The 21,528-nt window shown below is 48.3% G+C and overlaps 1 protein-coding gene, 1 long non-coding RNA gene and 1 other non-coding gene across 3 annotated transcripts; 1 reads left to right on the top strand and 2 right to left on the bottom strand.

Moving 5' to 3' along the window:
- Positions 1–1,486: 1,486 nt before the first annotated feature.
- Positions 1,487–9,079, bottom strand: LOC144167316 (uncharacterized). The gene is made up of 2 exons (XM_077696613.1): positions 8,716–9,079; positions 1,487–1,967 (listed from the first exon to the last, which is right to left on the bottom strand). Exons 1-2 carry the CDS (start codon positions 8,860–8,862, stop codon positions 1,683–1,685), a joined length of 432 nt encoding a protein of 143 aa, XP_077552739.1. The 5' UTR covers positions 8,863–9,079; the 3' UTR covers positions 1,487–1,682.
- On the bottom strand, positions 4,245–7,522 carry LOC144167315 (uncharacterized). Its single transcript, XR_013321949.1, has 2 exons — positions 7,034–7,522; positions 4,245–5,171 (listed from the first exon to the last, which is right to left on the bottom strand). It is a non-coding gene; the product is annotated as an uncharacterized LOC144167315 (long non-coding RNA).
- Positions 9,080–10,778: 1,699 nt separating the features above from the next.
- On the top strand, positions 10,779–10,852 carry Trnat-agu (transfer RNA threonine (anticodon AGU)). The gene has a single exon. It is a non-coding gene; the product is annotated as a tRNA-Thr (tRNA).
- The last annotated feature ends 10,676 nt before the right edge of the window (positions 10,853–21,528 follow it).

Genomic DNA, 21,528 nt, shown 5'->3' with positions numbered 1-21,528 from the left:
TATGCCTTGCGTATGACAGTTTCTACCCTGTCCTTTTCAGCCTTCGAGCGCACAGCGTAAGGGAGGGCGTAAGTAACCCCAGAGGTGACAAAGGCTTCGACTAGTCTTAGCACATCCGCCCCTCGCATACCTCTCGTTTCTGTGCTGACCCTGCGCATCATGTCGGAGACTTGTTCCGCAGTGTGCTTAAGTCGGTACAGCAGTTTGGTGTTGGAGCGCCACTGCACTCAGTGAAGGTGAATGACCAGAGAAGTTTTTATTACACAACATCGAGGTTACACAGCATATAGGTGAAAAGTTGTAGGTTGTCCTGACTTCCGAGGGGGGTTGAGATGGCAGGCTTTGTCAAAAAATCACCGCACAGAACGTTGCGAATTCAGGAAACAGTGGCTTTACTTAAGCAGTGGAAACAAAAAGAATTGGCTAAGGAGATACATCCACCACAGCACTTCAATGTCCGGAGTCTTACTTCACGGCTGAGCGGACGGCTGACCGCTTGCTGTCGTGCGGGCTCCTTGATGGTGGCTAGCGGCACTCCCGGCTGGCGACTGCCCGGTGGCTGCCGACGCTGCAAGCGCCGGTGCGCTTATCTAGCGAGCATCGAGAGTGGCACGCCGCCATCCGTGGCACAGTATTAAGTGCAGAGCACTTTAGGCGCTCGCCTTGTCGTTCTTGCTCCCTCGCTGGAACCAAGCATATCGACCCAGCGTTACGGTGTAGCCTGTCACGGGCCCTCCGCCGCGGCGTAACCCAGAAGCTTCGAAAGCCAAGCGGCTATGCCAGGATATGCGTGGCGTGAGCTCAGGTTCAGCTGGATATTCTTAGCTTTCCTGGTTGTCTTAGATAAGCTGATTACGATGCTTACTGGTGTTTATCATCCATTTCAAATCCAATCCAATCCAAAACCAAACCAATCCAATCCTCGCGCTTGCGCAGCACGACTCTCCAGGACGTACGAGATACTGGTCAACCTCGGCCAGCGTAGCCAATCCATTCAAAGCCAATCCAAGTAACGCTGTTGTTCGCGGCGTACACCAGAGGCTTCGAAAGCCAAGCGGTTTATATAGTCATAAGCGTTCGAAAGTCATGAAACGCTAGCGCTTGAAAGTGCTTTAGCGCAAAAAAAACTATAGTTACATTTGAGAAAGAATATACGTAATTAACCGGCAGCGCCCGCGTTCCTTTAGTTAAGGAGGCCCGTTGCGTTGCTTTTACCACAGTAAACGCAAAATGTGGCAGTGCAACGGCCGCACGTGCGGGGAGGAAAGCACAAAGAGAACAGAACTCCCACTGGCGCAGTTCCACGCAGGCGGCGCGCGACCGCTGCGAATGCGTGAAATTTGAATTGCATGGGGTGGTAGCAGTGAGGGGATAATGGTGGTACAGCCCATAATGGGGAATCACTGCTCTGCACTTCCGACAGCTTTCACATTAAGTGGAACGGCTTTAATTTTTTTTCTATACTTCTCTTCGAGATGGCCGGAGAAGGGGGGCGCGTTAATTCGAATCGAACACGAATGTTCACAGGGGAGAATCCCTACACTTTCCCCCCATTTGAAAGAAAAAAAAGAAAAAGTCCTTGTATGCTTGCCACGCACACACACACGCCCACAAACGTCCCTGTCTGGCCCACTACTTCAGTCCTAGGACTCGCACGGCGATCTTGTGCGCGCAGTTCAGACCTAAACTATGAAGTACGTGAAGCTGCGGGCGTGACACCGGCAGGCGTTGGCATCTTGCTTGGTGCCCGGAGACGAACTGGTGAAGGTGCGGAAGGCACGGCCGACGACAGAATATGGCGCCGGACTGCATAGACGCGGCGTTGCACGTAGCGCTCGGACACGGCGCTGTTGCAAGGGGCCCAGGGCCCGTAGCACCACAACCAGGACGCAGTGTTCGCTTCTCCGCGCTGTACAATTGGTTGGGGCCATCGGTGGTGCTGTTGGGCGGCTCCTGACTTCCAGCACCTGCGTTGCGTCGAGATCTGCAAACACAATTTTTCTTTGACAGCGACATTGGTTGCACTTCGAAAACAGGAATATCGGTGGCATTTTCCCGCAACTCATCGCTCTGGCGGGGCTCTATGGCTGGAAGCGGACTGTCGCCAACAATGTGATGGAGTGAGCCGAGCAAAAAGGACACCATACCGCTCTATTTTAGGTATTTCATACTCTCTGAACCGGGTTTCGTCAGATGCAGTACTTCGAAGGCGTCAGTGTGGCCGGGGAGCACCTCGCCCGGATAGCAGGCCTTACATTCAGGCAGGTTTGTCCGCACAAGGAAAAGGGCTTTCAGGCTGTTTTAAACGTGGGCATTATCTGTGCTTTGACGCAGTAGCGTTAATCATGAGTGGCCAGCCTTTAACGGACAAATCAATGAAGGGCGTCACACGACCGACATTCTCTTTTCGGCGAGCGCCCGTCTTGACCGCTTTGGGGTTGTGCGGTGAATGACATATGACTGCTTTGATGGTAGCACTCACGTCGTGCTGTCGACGGCTGCCATTATCAATACATTGCGAACCTGACCCGTGAAGCCAGGGGAAATGGTTGGGATGGCAGATTAGGTGGACTCACCAGTACTTTGTGTGGGTTCGTATGAGGCCGGGTGGCTCTCGGCTCCGTAGCCAATGTTCGCAGGAACCGGGTGGCCTCCGGTCCAGTGTTGCCAGAATGGAGAGAGGCTTCAACATCAGCCACTCGTCGGAACTTCACCATATGTCCCCAGCAATAAAATACGCCCGCTCTAACGTATTTCCCGCTCCTGTGCCGTTTCTGCGCATGCAGTTCGACAAAACATAGCCATGAAGATGGTGCCTTTGTTGCTTATAACAATCCATCCTATCACGGAGACAGTCACTTGATTCCTTCTATAATTGAAGAAATGGAGGTGGTGACTTGATTACCCATAATTAGCAATAGGTTTGAGAGAAACGAAATAAAATTTCTTATTCGTATCCACGGCAATGCCACTTTTTAGAAAACGTACTCCATTCTACACGCGAAACTCGCACAGAACGTTGCTGCACTTGCTGTTGTTTTCGCCTATGTTTATAACCAGACAACAAAGGTACAATGCATATTTCGCTGAAGGTAATATGTGAGTATATAACGCTTTGTTGGTTACTGCACAATCAACATGTCACACAAAAGGCTTTGTAGCTGTCACAAATTACCGAGGAATTTATTAAAGAGGCAATGCTAGTGGTACGTTTTGCATACAATATTTCCGAGGACGTAATTCACCGCTACTAAACGTCAAATTGGAGGTTTCATTACTGTCAAGCAGTGCTGGAAACACAAAATACTTATCAGGCACTATAGAATACGCTCGAAAATCAATAATGTGATTGGCTCATGGTGTTCAGGCATGAAAAGAGCTTCCGTCGGGGGAAGAAATTGATTTGATCGATTGTAGGGTTTAGCGCACCGACTCAACTCAGGCGATTTGGCATTCCGTAGTGGAAGCCTCCGGGTTAATTTTGATCCCCTGGGGATCTTTAACGTGCGCCGAAATCTCGTACAAACGGGCCTCAGGAGAATAAACCATGGTTTAAAGCAGCCGCACCTAGGTTTTCGCCACTTTTCACCAGACATTGTTAGGTGTAGCCGCTTCGGTACCTTAACACCAGCAACCCCAAAATTTCACCAGATTTTCCCAATCTGGTGTCGCATTTTACCATCTGGCAACGCTGCGCCGGACCCGTAGCTCGCATTGGCAGCGAGCGGCCGGATGACATCACCCCGACCATAGGTTGAGTCATACACTCTAAGAAGACGAGGAGTGCTGGGCACTCTGTCTAGGAGTAAAAACTTTTGTCCCATATTTCACTCTCTTTGGCAGCATTGGGCGACTCTTCCGAGGAGTAGCGCGTGGCGGCCAAACGAGAGGCGAAACACTCCTCGTGGGATTTACTTGCTGCTGTCGAAGCGGAGTACTTGAACCCTGTGTGGGAATTGCTATGCCATGTACAAGGCAGCGTTCCGTCACTCCCTTTAGGCGTGAATAAGCTCTATTGGTTTCGGCGTTCCCGGATACTGCAGACGGGTACTACTACTCTCTCTTAAAAAGAATCTCGTTACGCCTCAAGAGCGTTCTGCTATTCCCCGCAAGGCAGCGTGTTTTCGCTCCGCCTGCTACTAGACCCCCACCCCCCCCCCCTCCATCCCCACGATGGTACTATAGGCAGTTACAAGCAAACAAAACAGGACAAGCCATTTTGAAACATGGAAAAGAAAAAACAAGGTCAGACTTTATTTTTCAAACAAATACCACAACAATCGGTTCATTGTGCAATTTCACACAAAAAGCAATTCATTTTGAATTAAAATATCACAGCATAAAAACGGTTCTTACTCCACATGCACACAGGAGACGTAACGCCTATTGAGGATACATCCAAGAAAAATTCACAAATAAAAATGCAGCAAAGCAATTGATAACACTGAAATACAAACATTAAATTAAGACAATAAAAATGACATTAACACCCACAAATAAAAAGGTACTGGCATTAGCACGAAAGTGTCAGTAGAAATACAGCAGTGGGAAAATAGTTAACAGTATTAACATAAAACAAAGTGGCCTTAGTACATCAGTGAGTGCTTCACATGGACTGGAAAGCCAGCTCTTATTTAGGACACATCAAAAACATTTACAAATAAATTTTGCGAAACAAAAATCTTGGACTAAAACTATTCAGCGTGGATTACTATTAGCGCATTACAAGGTGCAATCAACACAAAGCCACTGACACGGGAACTTTGCAACAGATATATGTTGGTGGGACAATAGGAAACCACCCGAAACATTCCCACTGGGTTTTTTAGGCGGGTGGTTCTCAAATGAGGATGCGCTAGTAAGATTTAAAAAAGGCATGCTTCATAGGTTCTAGGCAAAGGTTCTAGCTGAATGCTTCATAATGTTGGTGGCGGCCTTCAGAACAGTACCGACCAGGGCACCGTGCTTGAGCCGAAGTAACGTCTACAGAAGCAAGAAGGTGCGCTTCCCCTTTGAAAACACAGACAGCAGCAATGGGAACTCATCCACGATGTCCAATGATGTGAGCAGAAGTGTCTTGAATGCGACGGCCACTCCTGCTGACGCCTCGGGGATCTCGTTCTCTCTCAGGAAAAAAAAATCTTCGGGCAAGTACCGTCTTCCCGTGGTTCCTGCATAGGAAGAAAGAGGGGGACAGCAAAGATAAGATCAACAATGAAAAAAAAATTGACGAGTTTGACGACGTGATAGATTAGTTTTTGCGCCGAGTGAACGCATTGAACCCGTATTGGAATGCAATACTGCTTGGCGCAGTCACAAGTCTACATGCGAATGTGCGGTGATCTTGGATGCAGCCACGCTCATTGTGCCACTTGGTCAATGTCATGTCAGACAGCGCGCCCTACAGCTGTCTGCCTACGCAATGCGCCCCAAACCCATTAGTGCTTACGTGTCCGTAGCTTCTATTGTTTACCCCGCTATCGTTCCCGGTATAAAAACATTTAACAAAATTTAAGTAAAGAGAACTCTTTTTGTAACGTGATAATCCCTGATTAATTTGCATAGGATTTTGCCCTCAGCCGACTGCAACGTACGGCCCATTATACGTTCACAAGTACAGCGTGTAAAAGTTGCTATGGGGCATATAGCTACTGTTTTTTTCATTCTCGAGTACGCTTCGTTGCATGCACGCTGCAGATCGCAACACCTGATGAGAACCAATAGGCTCGTTATTGAACGATCAGAACGCTCGAACATTAAACCACACGCAGCGACGGCGACAACCGACGCGAAAAAAGTACCGTAATGGATACAACAAACACTATGGGCGACAGCGACAAACGAAAAAAAAAGAAATAATGCATTGCTGCCAATGCCATTCGTCGTCGTTGCTGCCGCTCGCTCGTGGGCTGCTTCTGGCCGGTATAAGCCCGCGACGGCGACGGCCCGTCGCCTGCCGCAGTTGCCGCCGTCAGCGGCCTGTGTAAAAAAATTTTGTCTGTGTCGCCCACAATACCTGTTTGCCGTACCCAATGAGTGAGTTTTCTCGCGTCGCTCATCGGCTTAGACGCATGTAGTTACCCCTTAACAGTCCCATCTCCGGCCATCCTGCCCTCAATCAAAACGCAAAAAACCTAAACCCTGTCAGGACAGCATTTCAGTCTGCTGCTGTACGCGCGGCGGTCACTACAATTATTGTAATTTTAGTGACTGCCACGCGCTAGACGCGCTCCTATCACTCAGCCTATTGGACGAAATTCTTTGGAGCCGCGCAGGTCGCCACAGCTACTGCACGGCAGCCACTCTAACCCTAGCCGCCTAGCCGCCGAGCTAAGAGTACAAATCAAAACGCAAAAAACCTATCTGGACAGGATTTCAGTCTGCTGCAGTACGCGCGGCGGTAACTAAAATCATTGTAATTTTAGTGACTGCCACGCGCTAGACGCGCTCCTATTACTCAGCCGATTGTACGAAATTCTTTTGGAGTCGCGCAGGTAGCCACAGCTACTGCACGGCAGCCACTCTAACCCTAGCCGCCGAGCTAAGAGTACAAATCAAAACGCAAAAAACCTGTCTGGACAGGATTTCAGTCTGCTGCAGTACGCGCGACGGTAACTAAAATCATTGTAACTTTAGTGACTTCTACGCGCTAGACGCGCTCCTATCACTCAGCCTACTGTACGAAATTCTTTGGAGCCGCGCAGGTAGCCACAGCTACTGCACGGCAGCCACTCTAACCCTAGCCGCCGAGTTAAGAATACAGGGTAGCGCTGCGACTACTCGCGCGACCGTGCTTCTTACCTGCGAAAACATTCGGCTAGGATACCAACACTTCACGAATCAAAGGGATTGAAACGGTGCAAGACTCGACGCTGTTTGCACACGGGTACAAAAGCCGCCCTTCAAATCTAAGCAACGGTCAAAATGAGTGACGAAAACATTAGGGTTAGCCGCTTCCGCGGACCGAAGCTAGAGAGCAACTCTCCTTCGCTAAATACACAAGATAAGAATACCAGGTGAACTAATGGCTTACCTCCCCTTCCAGCCAGCATTTCTTCGTCCGGTAGATAAATCCATGTTCGTCATCACAAGATCCCAAGCTTAAGGCGCGAAGCCTGCAAAGGCAGCGACTGCACACCGGCTTGTCCGGCGGCTTGCGCGCGCATTGCTACACAGTGCATATAGTTCCGGTATCGGCCTCTGCGCCGCCGCAGCTGTGATGTCCGTCCGAAATAAAAACTAGTTCCACGCATGCACGCACGCACGAACGAACTAATATACGGCTTGCTTACGTGTTCGTGATATAACGCTGACGCACAGGCATGCAAGCAGTTAGCGAGCACGCGTCACACTGCGTTCAAGCAAGTATGACGATAAGGGCAGGTCAAACTTCCCATGTTGAGCAAGCCGTCTCCGAAGCTTCGGATAATTCTCGCGCCGAGAATGCTGGCGCCGAGAAGGCGAAAACGAAAACAGACACCGGCAGCCTGCCGAGGGGCCAAGCCCGGAGCACGAAACACCTGAAACCGCCACCGCCAGGAGAGTCGCCCCACGCCTGCGCACCGCGTGAGACGTTTTCTCCCCGTGCTATTCTGTCCTGATCCACTGTAACCTCAGTTTTCTCAATAATTATACCTTTAATTCTCAAAACCTAGTTTCTCCTATTCGATGCGAGCACGCGTCGTACTGTGTTCAAGCATGCAAGCATCACGATAAGGGCAGGTCGAACTTCCCATGTTGGATGAAGCGTCTGTTTGAAAGTCCACTTCGTGCGTAGCACATGGTTTACAAAGCGCAGCCCCCTGTTCCGCGCTGGCGGGACATCACGGTCGGGCGCGATCAGTCGTCGCTCGCCCGGTCCTTGCGGGTGCACCGCCTGTGTCGGCTTTCACCGTAGACGCGAGATCGCGTGGCGGAAAATCCGCCGTGGTAGTACGCCGTATATTCGTCGGGCTGAGCTACGGAGACGCGCCGTCCACCGCCGCGCCCCCGCCGCTGGGACGCCCTCGGTGTAATCGGCGTAATCGCTGAAATCGGCGCGCAGTATTCTTTCCTCCGTGGTGCGCACCTTTTATGATGCATAGTCTGACAACTTTTTAAATGTCGATAACTAAGCCATTACAGAGGAAAAAACAAAACAAAGAAACAAAACCAAATCGAGACATGCGTTTTTTTTAGTTTTGTCAAGCTTGCTCCATTCATGTCACTGAACGATGCGAGCAATCGTTACATGAATTCATATTCTTGCACGTTTAGAATACGCGGCGGAAGTACTCGGGCGCTTTTTACACAACTGCTTTATATAATATACACGTATGCAAATAAAACATCGCTGATGAGTTGGTGTGCGTAAATGGTAGGAGTGCCTCTCCATGCTTACTCCCGAACTTGACAAGAATGAAATTGCAATTTTACTCTTCGTACTGGAGAGAGAAGACGATGTGCAGCTTTACTCTTCACTGGTGCGGGAGCGGAACTGGGGCTGCACTCCGCCGCGCACGAGAAGAGTACGCTGTCAGTTTTGCTCTTCCTCCTCATGGGAGCGAACATTACATCCAACTCCCCGCAGGTTTCCAGGGGAGCGCGCCAACGCTTGCAGGAGTACAATGACTGTTGGACTCTTCAACTGCTCCCCCAATTTCTTAGAGTGTAGGTTGAGCCATAGGTTCAGCGCGTCCCGGGAAGCGTGTTAGTGAGGCTCGGGTGAGGGCTGACCTGAAAAGCCCGTTGACCTGCCGCATACGAGCGCTTGCTCCGGCCGCCGATGAGCAGCATCCGCAGTCTCTTCTGCTGCAGGCCCAGAAGCGGGCTTAACCCGGCCCAGGTCACCATTCGGAGCTGCAGAGCTCGCCACGCCCTCATCAGTGCTTGTTCTGGACGGCATCTGCGGTTTGCTGAACATCTGTGCCTGCAAACGTCGCGATAGTGTTTTGAGCGAGAGGAAGTTAGAAGCCAGGGCTTCCCGCTCCGAAGGGCCAAGGTGCAACATTGTGCCGCGGAAAGAAATGAAATGCTTGTGGTTAAGCGGTCATACCAGACTAAAAAGAACACCTCACAACCATAACCGAAACGATGGTCGCAGTTCGCGAACATTTCCACAAACTTCAGCAACTAGACTTTCCGAAGCAACTGCCGTGCTGCGCCTGCGCTGGATTCCAGTGCGGGAAAGGAACGCGCTTCAGCCAGCGGTTATCAACAAACGCAACAAGCGTGTCAACTGTGCGCAGTGTATATCAGCTTCGGCGCTCACCGAGAACCTTCGCTGTTCAGTGCCGCGGAAAAGCAAGCAGCACAAGGATATGCCGCACACGCACGCATTTGAGAACTGTTCATGAGCAAGAACAACAAGCATGCTATGCCCGCTGGCCGAAAACGTCTAGGAAAACATTCACAGCACTCAAAGACGCTTCGCTATGCCCACATTCTTGATTTTCTGAACCGCTGCTATAAAAAATACACTGCCCGAAACGTTTACTAAAAACTTCCTACTGTGCAGTTAACGTCTTGCTGACGAAGGTCTGTGCAAGCCTGATTACACATTGGGTGCCACTGCAGGTGCACCCAACGTGTATTCCGGCGGCCACAATTCGCTGGCACAAGCATAATTCGGACCTCAAGCTTATACACCTAATCACTCTTATATGCATCTTCATTAGATCAGTTAATAACATGAACCATCTTCAAGATCAAGGTACGAGTCAAACCAAACGCTTACACGTCTCATCACGTGGACATTCATGTTGAGTAAGTTAATTCCCAGCCAATACGCGCAATTTTCGAGATAAGAAATATCGAAGCAGTAGTGTTTGGTTACATGAATGTGTCTTTCTTAAGTATGACGGGCCTCACCGCTCAAGAGAAGCAAACTAGCTCATACATTTCCCTTTCTCTCTGCGACACCTGTATGCCACGTGCTAGAAGGATTTGCCGGCCGTACATCTTCGCAAAGTGGTGTGGCTGATAATCTCTTAAAAGTTATCTAAATTACTAATAATATTTGATGTTTCAAGTGTGCCACTTTTCTAGTAAGATTTCTAACAGAGATAACTGGACCATTTCGTCCTACATTCGACTAAAACGCAATGTTGACAACGTGCAAACAAACTGGCGTCCTCTAGACTACTGTGAGCGAGCTAAACTGTTTTACCGTTGTTTTCACGTGTAGTGTACTAGGACAAATGTCAAATCTTTTAATAGTCTTCCACCGCAAAACCGTTCCTAAACTGGGAGAACGAGTTGTGTCATAGAAGCTATCAATTACATGGAGCCTGTACCATGCACCGTCGCCGCGAGCCCGCGGCATATATCGCTTTGATCACAAGCACCACCGACGCAGACAGGAGTCCAACACAAACGCGTATGTCACGGCCTTAATTATCGAGTCAGCTTACAGCGGAATGCCAACTGAAGATATGCATCGATACTTCGGGAAAAGAGCATCTGTGCCATAGACCTCATCCGCTCACCGCGTTAATCTAGGGGCGCAGTGCATTCATCGTTATCGGAACATAAATCCCGAACAAACTGCACCTTGTTCGGTACGGGTGTTGGCTTGCTTTTTTGCCTCAACAGCTGCGTAAGCCATTCCGGATGCATGTTAAACCGAGGCTTGATATCTGCACCCATGGCACGTCGTAAGAGCGCACTTGACATCCTGCGTGCCGCCTCGCCTCGGGAGACCGAGCACGTGTGTTGAAAGTCGTTCAGGTAACGAAACTGGATCACATCTTTGCGCTCTTTTTTCTTTTTTTAGGAACTTTTGCCGCGGACAAGACGCCGGCGCCGTGGCTTAGTTGGTTAAAGCGCCTGTCTAGTAAACAGGAGATCGTAAGTTCGAATCTCACCGGTGCTTCTTCCGACTTTTTTGTAGTAATGCTTTAAGGCCAATTTTTGCGTCAGTTTTTCCGACCTTTTATATTTTTGCGGGGGAGAGAGAGAGAGAGAGAGAGAGAGAGAGAGAGAGAGAGAGAGAGAGGGGGGGGGGGAGAGGCAAAAAACTTTTTTATGTAAACCTCAGCCACTGTGGTGACCATTTTGGACCTACAATGCCGAGTAAAAAAAATAAAATAAAGCTTCAGGTAAGCCTGAACCTAAAAAATTCCAAACAGCTGTTCTGTAGAATATTGCGTCATACAGTTTAGTTGAAATGTACTTCCGTTAGAAAGCCCGATAGCAAGTTTGGCAATTCTTTATGTTACTACAAAACGTATATGCAATTTCCACTGCAAATACCAAAGTAGAAAAATGTAGTTAGCCTGTAGGCTTGAGTGTTTCACGTAACAGGTCTAAATGGTTTCACATTGTGATATTTTAGTCGTACATCCTCTCAGGGACACCGATTTCATAAACGTAGTCAAATAATGGTGCTAGCACCTTCCGATGAGACGACTAAGGCTGAAACGGTAAGAGAAGCAATAAATGAGATGTGGATCGAGCCGCAAGGGGTGATAGTGAGTTTTCAGAGGATGTGGGATTCGCTCCAGCAGCCTCCAGAAGCCTCGCGCCGGCAAGCAGCGCACGAGGTCGATGATAATGACAGCTGGAACGTATCGCAAGCTATGGCATACCCCCATCACAGTGTCACATGGTTCACCGGAAGTAGAGTGGTCCCCCGCGTAGCACTCGCACTACTCGTGTCCACTATGGTCCCTTCAGTGAAGCGACGAGAGCGATTATTGTCGGGAACGGAACTATTTTCCAGGAAGGCATTCATTTGAGGTGTATAAGAGTTTCTGCTTCCAAGGTACCAGGCCATTCTCTTAAATACCATTTTTTTCCGTAATTTTGCCAACCCAACTTCATCATCATCATCATCATCACCAGCCTATCTACGCCCACTGCAGGGCAAAGGCCTCTCCCATTATTCTCCAATTACCTCGTTCCTGTGCCATCTGTGACCAATTTATCCCCGAAAACTTCTTGATCTCATCTGCCCATCTAACTTTCTGCCGCCCCCTGCAACGCTTGCCTTCTCTAGGGATCCACTCTGTTACCCTTAATGACCAAAGGTTATCTTGCCTTCGCATTACATGCCCTGCCCACGTCCATTTCTTCTTCTTTATTTCTACAAATATGTCTTGAACACCAGTTTGCTCCCTGACCCACTCCGCTCTTTTCTTGTCCCTTAATGTTACACCTATCATTTTCCGCTCCATTGCCTGCTGAGTCATTCTCAATTTAAGTTGAACCCCCTCAGTGAGCCTCCAAGTTTCTGCCCAGATGGTGAGTACCGGTAAGATGCAGCTGTCATACACTTTCTCCTTCAGCGACTATGGTAGGCTGCTATTCATTATCTGAGAATGTCTGCCATATGCACTCCACCCCATTCTGATCCTTCTAATTATCTCTGCCTCATGGTTGGGATCTGGGGTCACAAATTGGCCTAAGTAGATATATTCCCTTACCACTTCCACTGCCTCGCCACCTACCTCAAACTGCTGTGCTGTCCCTAGGTTATTGATCATTACTTTAGTTTTCTGCATATTATTTTCAGGCCCACGGTTCTAATCTGTTCGCCCAGTGCGGAAAGCATGCTTTGTAATTCGTCCCCCGAGTTACTTAGCAAGGCAACGTCATCAGCAAATCTGAGGTTACTGAGGTATTCTCCATTAGCCCTTACTCCCACCTGTTCCATATCCAACGTTCTGAATACTTCTTGTAAGCATGCTGTGAATAACATTGGAGAGATTGTGTCTCCTTGTCTGACACCCTTCCTTATAGGTATTTTACTGCTCTCCCTATGGAGGATGATGGTAGCTGTAGACCCATTGTAGATACCCTCTAGTATTCTTACATAATGCTCATCTACCCCCTGGTTCCGTAGTGCCTGAATGACTGCTAGGGTTTCGACCGAGTCAAATGCTTTCTCATAATCTATGAAGGCTATATATAGGGGTTCAGTATACTCAGCGCACTTCTCTACCACCTGATTGATCGTGTGAATATGGTCCATTGTTGAATAACCTTTACGGAACCCTGCTTGTTCTTTAGGTTGGCTGAAATCTAAGGTTGCAGAGATTCGGGTAGCGATTACCTTGGTAAATACCTTGTAGACGACTGACAGTAAGCTGATCGGCCTGTAATTTTTCAAGTCCTTCATGTCGCCTTTCTTATGGATTAGGATGATGTTCGCGTTCTTCCAAGATTTCGGTACCATTGCGGTCATTAGGCATTGCGGATACAGGTTTGCCAGTTTTTCTAGTATAATTTCTCCGCCATCCTTCAAGAGGTCTGCTGTTACTGATCCTCACCAGGTGCTTTGCCCCCTTTCATTTCTTTCAAAGCCTTCCTTACTTCTTCGGTCGTTACTGGTGGGATGTCTATCTGCTCTGAACTACTGTCTCGTTCGGCATTATCCTGTATGTCCCGGCTACTGGACAGATCCCTATAGAACTCCTCGGTCACTGTGAATATTTTATCCCTATTTGTGATGACATTGCCTTGCTTATCCCTAATGGCATACATCTGATTTTTCCCCACGCCAAGACGTCTCTTCACCGCTTTCAGGCTACCTCCGTTCTTTACAGCGTATTCGATCCTCTCCATATTATACTTCCGTATGTCAGCTGTCTTACGCTTATTGATTAACTTCGAGAGCTCGGCTAGTTCTATTCTGTCAGCTGCGGTAGAGATTCTCATGGTTTGCCGTTTTCTGATTAGATCTTTCGTCTCCTGTGAAGGTTTAGCAGTATCCTGTCTAGCCATAGTGCCCCCTACTTCTACTGCACACTCCGTGATAATGCGTGTAAGGTTGTCGCTGGCTTCCTGTGTCGTAAGCTCGGCTTCCTGGTTAAGGGCGGAATATCGGTTCTGCAGCGCGATTCAGAATTCTTCTACTTTACGTCTTACTGTTAGCTCATTTATCGGCTTTTTTCGTACTAGCTTGTTGCGGTCCCTCCTCAAATCTACCCTAATTCGAGATCTTACCAGACGGTGGTCACTACACCTTACCCTTCCGAGCACTTCCACATCCTGCACGACGCCAGGATTATCGCATAATATGAAGTCTATTTCATTTCTGTGCTCCCCAGTCGGCCTCCTCCAGGTCCACTTCCGACTCTCCCGTTTACAGAAGAAGGTATTCATTATGCGTAGGTTATTCCGTTCTGCAAACTCAACTAGTAGGTCCCCCCTGCAATTTCTACAGCCCAGACCATAGTTCCCAACTGCCTTGTCTCCAGCCTGATTTTTGCATTGAAGTCCCCATAACTATGGTATACTGCGTTTGTTTTTGCTTTAGCCATTGGCGATTCCACATCTTCATAGAGGCGTTCCACTACTTGGTCGTCGTGGCTGGATGTGGGCGCGTAGCCCTGCACCACCTTGAGCTTGTACCTCTTATTGAGGCTAATTACAAGACCTGCTACCCTTTCCTTAATGCTATAGTGTTCGTCTATGTTGCCAGCTATGCTTTTATTGACTAGAAATCCCACTCCCAGTTCTCTTCTGTCCTCTAGACCACGGTAACATAGGACGGGTCCATTTTTCAGCACCGTAAAGGCTTCGCCTGCCCTCCTAACCTCGCTAAGCCCTATTACATCCCATTTAATGCCCTCTAATTCCTCGAACAACACCTCGAGACTTGCTTCGCTAAATAAGGTTCGCGCGTTAAACGTTGCCAGGTTCAGATTCCATTGGCGGCCTGTCCGGATCCAGAGATTCTTAGCACCCTCTGCTGCGCCACAGGTCTGACCGCCGCCGTGGTCAGTTGCTTTGCAGCCGCTGGGGTCTGAGGGCCGAGGGTTAATTGGTGTATTCATGGGAGGTTGTGGCCGTTACTACACCAAGGTGGCCAATACTGCTCTAGTGAGGGAGTGCATTAACGGCAATGGTCGCCAGGGTCAGGCCGCACCGCAAGCCCCTTTGTGCAATTCCATCAATACGCGGATTTTTTTTTTGATCCGGTGGGGATTGTCCGGCACCGGGATTCGAACCACGGTCCTTCTGCACGTGGCTTATAGTTGTTCTACCTCTACGCCATCGCTGCTGCAACGCAACTTAGCAAGGCTTATAGTTCAAAATAAGTCGAAACTTGTTGGTTGCTTCTCCAGTTTTAGGATTGGAGTAATCTTAGGCATTTCTCATTCTGCAGGAACAGACCACAAGGCCCGGTCGAGTTTTAATATTCCAGATGCCGTAGACCGGAATGGGTCAAAAAGGCTCGACACGGCCATTTGAAATGTAAAGGAACGTTCTGCCCTAGGGATGACATAACAAACAAAGAGATTTCCCATAATGCTGTCGAATCCAAAAGAGTAATTAAGCAAAATCACAGTCCCAACGTTTTCTATCTACTACTGTACAAGTACTACCACGCGGTACAGAAGTAAATTTAGCAACGAAGGCCGCTTCTAGCCCTTTCACATACATGGCTGCGTCGAGGACACCCCTCCCCACGTACACACAGCCGGGCAACAACCTATACCTCCGGCTGTGGTAGGGATATGACGGGGGGTGGGCCTGAACATTGATGATGAATTTGATGATCATGGCAATGATGATGATGGTGATTATTATTATTAATTTGTAGTATTGTGAAATTGCGATGAATTGTGATGAATTTGTGGTACTGTGCACTTCTTCCTATACCTCCCCTCTCAACCTCAAAAGAGTAACTTAAAAAGTATCCTGAAAGGTTTCTCAGTGAGGTCAGTGAAATTCCGTACTTTTCAGGTAAATTTCAAGAATAGCTGGAAACACAAAGTTGTGTCCGAAAGCCAGTTTGCCGCCTCCTTCCGGCGCTTAATTAATTCTGTATCTTCACCATCCCTTGTGCAGCGTTTAAGCATCACCACCATCTTTACTTACCAAGAAGCAGAATCAAATGATATTGGTCAGGTTTTTACCCGTAAGCATTCTTTAGCTCACACCTGTGGGCATCATATCATGCGGGCATCACGCCTGTGGGCATCATAGACTAACGCACCGTCATTATTCTCGTTACTCTTACACAGCACAGAACTGCCCTCAGGAGAGACACTGCCCACCAAGGGTTCGAGAGTGGTCCATGGCTCTCGCCGCGCGTGTACGTCTTCAGTAACTTCACATGAAAGTTATCGCTTTCCTGAGAAGCGATAGCCTTTTAGGGGTTTATTACGTGGTCGACCACGATACAAAATACTACACTGCACTATGCGCGTAGACCCTGGATCATACACTCCTCATCGTGTGCTCAGCCCGTCTATGGGCTTCAGTTAGCATTCACCGGGGTGACGCACGCTGAAATAGGGGAAGGGGGCGCTCTGTGGCCGCAATACATTTCGAGCCACTGGGTTCGACCAGGCGGCATCGGCACTCGTCCGGTGACCTTAGACGGCGCGAGCTGCCACAGCGCGGACGCGGGCGGCCACGCCAATGCAATGCAAAAATTCCCGCAGGCTCACCATACATCCTAGATAACAGCACTGACGCCATGAAGGCATGCGCAAAGCGGCGCGGTGGGTGATGTTGATCACACTGTTGGGAAAGAATGGCCAAGGCAAGAATAGCCGAACGTGGCCGAAAGGCATTTACGTGCCCGTACGCTGCGCTTTCGACGGCGGTCTCGTTGGTGGTCTGCGGAAAGAGTTTCTTAGTAAGTACACCAGAAAGGAAAGTGCGCCTGGTAATCCATTTCGTCGTGGGGGTTTATGAGAAGACCCCCATTTTTGGCTTGGGCTTGGCATGACAATTGGATACTGAAGCGGTTTTGGGAATTTGCTTTCTTCACTGTGAATTAACACGCCTACGAGCTGCGAGGAAGCCGAAATCCTCCCTTTTCTGTGGTAGCCGTGTTCGGTGGAACCGCAGGCAGTGCGTGGTGCACCTGACGTTGGTCATGACGCAGTCGAAGGACGTATGACTGAGCGGGTAATATGCCGCCGCGAAATCTGCAGCCGACAAAAAAAAACAATACGTACTTCGACAAAGACAAGGTACGACAGAGACGGGCGCCTGCGGCCGCCCTATTGGCCCTATCTGGTCATCGTCCACGACTGTTTAACACCTCGTTTTCTTTTTTCTTGTCAAACTGTAGCTGACGGTCGGTGTACCGGTTCACCACGAAAGCGAAGTTTTTAAATGCACGCTCACAAAACTTTTCAAAGTCTTTCAACAACTTATTATTTGAAATAATTGTAAAATTCATAAAATAAGTGTCTTTAATGAGTTTCCCCCAAAATACTAACATTGTTACCCACCTTGGCCTGCAAAATAGCAGGCACAAACGTTAAGGCATAAATTCGCTTTGACATCCTTTTTTCTTGGTTTTAAAGCACCCTGTTTTATTTTCCACTTACATAATTGCGCACTATTCTTCGCGTTTTTGTGGCCCTTTGTTTAAATTTGCGATCACTAAAACGTTTCAGTCCAAGCCAACGATGAAACTTAGGCGAGCGCATGATGTAATGGCGGCCCTTGGCGACACAGACGGCCTTGATGTGAGCCGCATAGACGCTACCGCCAGATTCCTCTCTAGTGTTTATTGTAAGAAACTCTATGGTCTTCGGCATGCATCCCGTGGCCCCGGAGAGGAGGGAGGCACGAGAGGATCACCTTGCCCCATTTTGGAGGAGAGTGTCGCTAGCACCTCCTAGCCACGAGTGGAGGGGCTTGGTTCCCACATACCCCACCGAAAAATCTGGATTTTGCTTTCAGAGTGACGTTTTGTATCTGCAAAAACAATGGTCAGTTCAATAGTCACATAAGTATAAATGAAATTATTTGTTACTTGCAAAATCAATGCGGAAAATTAAAACTGAAGTGAGAAAAAATTATATATGGCTTGGCTGCGTTAACCACGAAACATCCTGTTAATGCAGCACATATTCCTACTTATAAAGCGCCTAAAATCCAACTGCAGGGATCTGCTATTGGTGTGTGGCGGAGCTCGTCGGATACGCATTCTTGTAAAGACGCGGGGTGCACAGCGGATGTTTGTCCCTCACTTTCACCATGTGATACCAAATCAAACATCACGCAAGGGTTCGGTACCAAACAGCTTTTAATGGAGTGAACTTGTGCTTCAAAATAAACGCTCGAAAAGGCATCCGTGAAGCAGCCGCATAAGCGGCACACACACACCGTAGTATCTACCGCTGTGGCTTAAACCTCTATCTTCACATTCATTCGAATACGCACAAGATTGCAGCCCTTATATCTCGACATTCGATGTTTGATTCTCCTGATACCTGTTGGTTGCGCAATGCAATTATTACATGCGAGCTTCCTGAATATTTTCCGCGGGCATGAATTACATGCTATTCTCTGGGGGTGAATATAGCTTGTTCAGTAGCGCAACACCTTGTAATTCGCTCTTCGTCGCCACCTTCTTCTTACCGGCGACCCACTTATGCTCTAGCTCTGGGGTGAATGTTAACAACGAGAAGGCCAGTCCGACAAGTGGTACAACAAGGTAGTCTTTAACAGATATGTCAAACACAACGACGCTCTCCTCAAGAAAAGATTCGTGTATGTATGATCGGTACGGGTTGCCCAGTCCAGCTTCTGAAATGGCCATCAGAAGACGTCGGTGTTGCCGTCTGCAAACGGAAAAGGGAGAGCGCTTAACACTGTACATCTTAAACGTGCCTATGATAGATTTATGTAAGAAAGTTGCCGCTGCAAAACGCGGTTGTTCTATCAATTACGACATATCTAGACACAGAGAATAAGGGTGTAAATTGGCACTCAGAGTTGTATGGCCCGCATTGAACAGTGGGAGCTATAATGGGACCAGATGGGGCTTTTTATAAACGGCACGTATATTCCGAGCAATGTGACCACCGAGTCAAATATGACGGCAGAAGCGGCAAAGCAGTGGAAAGTCCACTACTGGAACAATGGGTATAATTACGTCAATGAAAATTACGCAAGTCGCGACCCCACATGCAACGTACAATTTGCAACAGAAGTGCAAGCACCCGCCGCGCTGGCTCAGTGGCTAAGGCGTTGCGCTGCTGAGCACTAGGTCGCGGGTTCGATTCCCGGCCGCGGCGCCCTCTTTTCTGATGGAGGCGAAAAGCAAAAACGCCCGTGTGTACGAGATTTTGGCGCACGTTAAAGATCCCCAGGTGGGCAAAATAATCCGGAGCCCTCCACTACGGCGGGCCTCATAGCCTGCGTTGCGTCGGCGCGTTAAACCCTACAATCAATCAATCAACGTTTATCTGTGCCGTTCTCCAATGTACGGTACACGACAGCGTAAGTGAGGGCGGGGTTAGGTGCCTCCTCGGACAACTGACGTTTGTCTGCAGCCAGGCAATAGCGCAGACAACGGTGAACTTAAACCATGGCACTTGACTCAGCCCAGCCCAAGCTGGCAAAACATCCACGGATTTGAGCGTGTGCTGAAGATCGACCACGCGAAGCAGTCGAGAAAGCGAGAAAGCGAGAGCAGGCCAAAAAAATGCTATCTGAACCGCGCTGTGCTCAGTAAATAACAATGTCGCTTGACTTGTTCTACTACTAGCGCTACAGCGCAACTAGGCTAATATTTTAGATTCTTCTGTGGCTGTTAGTTGCCCGCTATCAGATCTTCTAACCAAGTCTGTGCGGAAATTCGTTATTGCTAACAACCGGGAGCTTTGACTGAGGCAGGCAGATACGAAGGGTCGCCAGAATCAGGAATACGCAGCAAGACAAAGACATGTTTGGCTCCGTCATCCGGAATAAGCACGCTAGCAACTTAAATGTAGAAAGGGGGACAATTACACAACTGCCGAGACGAAGGAAAAGATACATGAATGCAGAGGGTGTGGCGCCATCGCAGTGATGTTCGTTCTACAGATTCGTCAGTGGTAATATATCGTGCCGGCAACTGTCGACATGCAACATAAAACATCTGCCTTTATAGGTACCCAAAACACACGTGAACACAAGCAAGTACTTGTGATGAAGACTGATAAATGCGTTGTCTTGGCATGTTCTTGCTATTTTATGTTCTTTTCTCCCGCACCGACCCCCCCACCCCTTGTATTGCTTTGTTCCCACAGTGCCACTGCAGTAATCTCATCTCTCAAATGTTCTTGCGAGGCTGTATTAATGCCCCTTATGCGGAGGCAATGAATATAAACAGTATTTAGTTCTGGGTTATGTTTCATCGGTAACAGTGTGTCATATTTGATGTCCGTAAGCTTATTAGTCAATTTATTTGGTCTAAATTTTGTGGCTAATACTGCAACCTGGAAGTTGTACGTTGTCTTTCAGGATACTTGGTTCAGTTTTGTATTGGAACACTCCCTCATGTTTATAAAGATAACCAGCAAATGTTCCAGAGACATGTCTGTTTAAACTACTTCATATGTTATCAATGCGTTTGTCATTTCAGGTTCAGTGTCCATCCCATCCCGTGAGGGTTGAAAATGGGGAGACGCCTGCTGGGCCAGCTGGCAGTATACTTATGGATCCAACTTGAATAAAATTTTGAGGTTTGCAAGAGTGATATGTGTTTCTTATGATTTTCGCCACATTGCTCTTACAGAAATAAATGCAGCATGAACCAGCGGCTGTGGAGCTGCCTGATTGTTTTCTACACGCAGCTGGCGGTAGGGTGCTGGTATTCAACTGCAGGCAAAGGGCACTCAAAAGGTGGAAGCTTGTGGGACACATAGAGGACGGAGACATGAAGGATGCTTGGAGGAAGCAGAGAGTCAGTGGTCAAATTTTAATGCAGGGTACACACAAGGGGCGAATATAGTCTATTGCCTTCGGGACATATAGAGGACGCACAAAGGCCGCATAGTGTCTGTTGCCTTTGGGAGATAGACTAGACGCATGGAGGACGGAAACACAAAGGACACTTGGAGGCTGCAGAAAGTCGGTGGCCAAAGTCCAATACTAGGTACACACACATGACGTAAAAAGTCTATTTCCTTCGGGTCGTAGACTGTCTTTGCACTGAACATAGAAATGTTTATAAGAGCTTCTCATCTAGCGTCCGCAGATAAGCGTCATCGTTGATAACCGGGAGCTGTGATTGAGGCAAGCAGATACGAAGCGTCGCCTGAATCAGGAATACGCAGCTAGAACAAAACATCTTTGTTCCGTGATCCGGAATAAGCGCGCTAGCAACTGAATTGTACAAACGAAGACAATTATACTACGGCCGAGACGAAAGAAAAGATACGTGAATGCAGCGGGCGTCGCGCCATCGGAGTGATGTTCGTTCTACAACTTCGTCAGTGGTAAAATATCGTGCCTGCAACTGACGCATCACCCCCATTGGAACTGATACCGGCCCCAGCATTGTGCCACTTACAAGACAAGATGACAGAAGACTACCGCCAGTACCCCAAAAACCAGGAAAGGCCTAGATGATACGAAAGTAACTAAAATATCTTCTAGTAAGTAATAAAACGAGTATACAGCGTTTAATTACACTAATGTTCAAATTACAATGAAAGCTCGAGTAATCCAACTTAAATCATTCTAATTTCTGTATAATTCGAACGGTGCGCTTTGTTCCGGTGACGTCTACATAGAAGCCTCGCCACTCATTCGAACGCGAGGGCCCTCCGCGACGTCCTGTGTAACTTGTCCTTCTATTTGAGG

The sequence above is a fragment of the Haemaphysalis longicornis genome, unplaced genomic scaffold (genome assembly GCF_048455015.1).
Source record: "Haemaphysalis longicornis isolate Haplotype H1 unplaced genomic scaffold, Haemaphysalis longicornis Haplotype H1 scaffold_2, whole genome shotgun sequence".
Taxonomy (NCBI): Eukaryota; Metazoa; Arthropoda; class Arachnida; order Ixodida; family Ixodidae; genus Haemaphysalis; species Haemaphysalis longicornis.
Note: the sequence above shows the minus strand (reverse complement) of the source record. Positions and strands in the feature narration are given on the sequence as shown.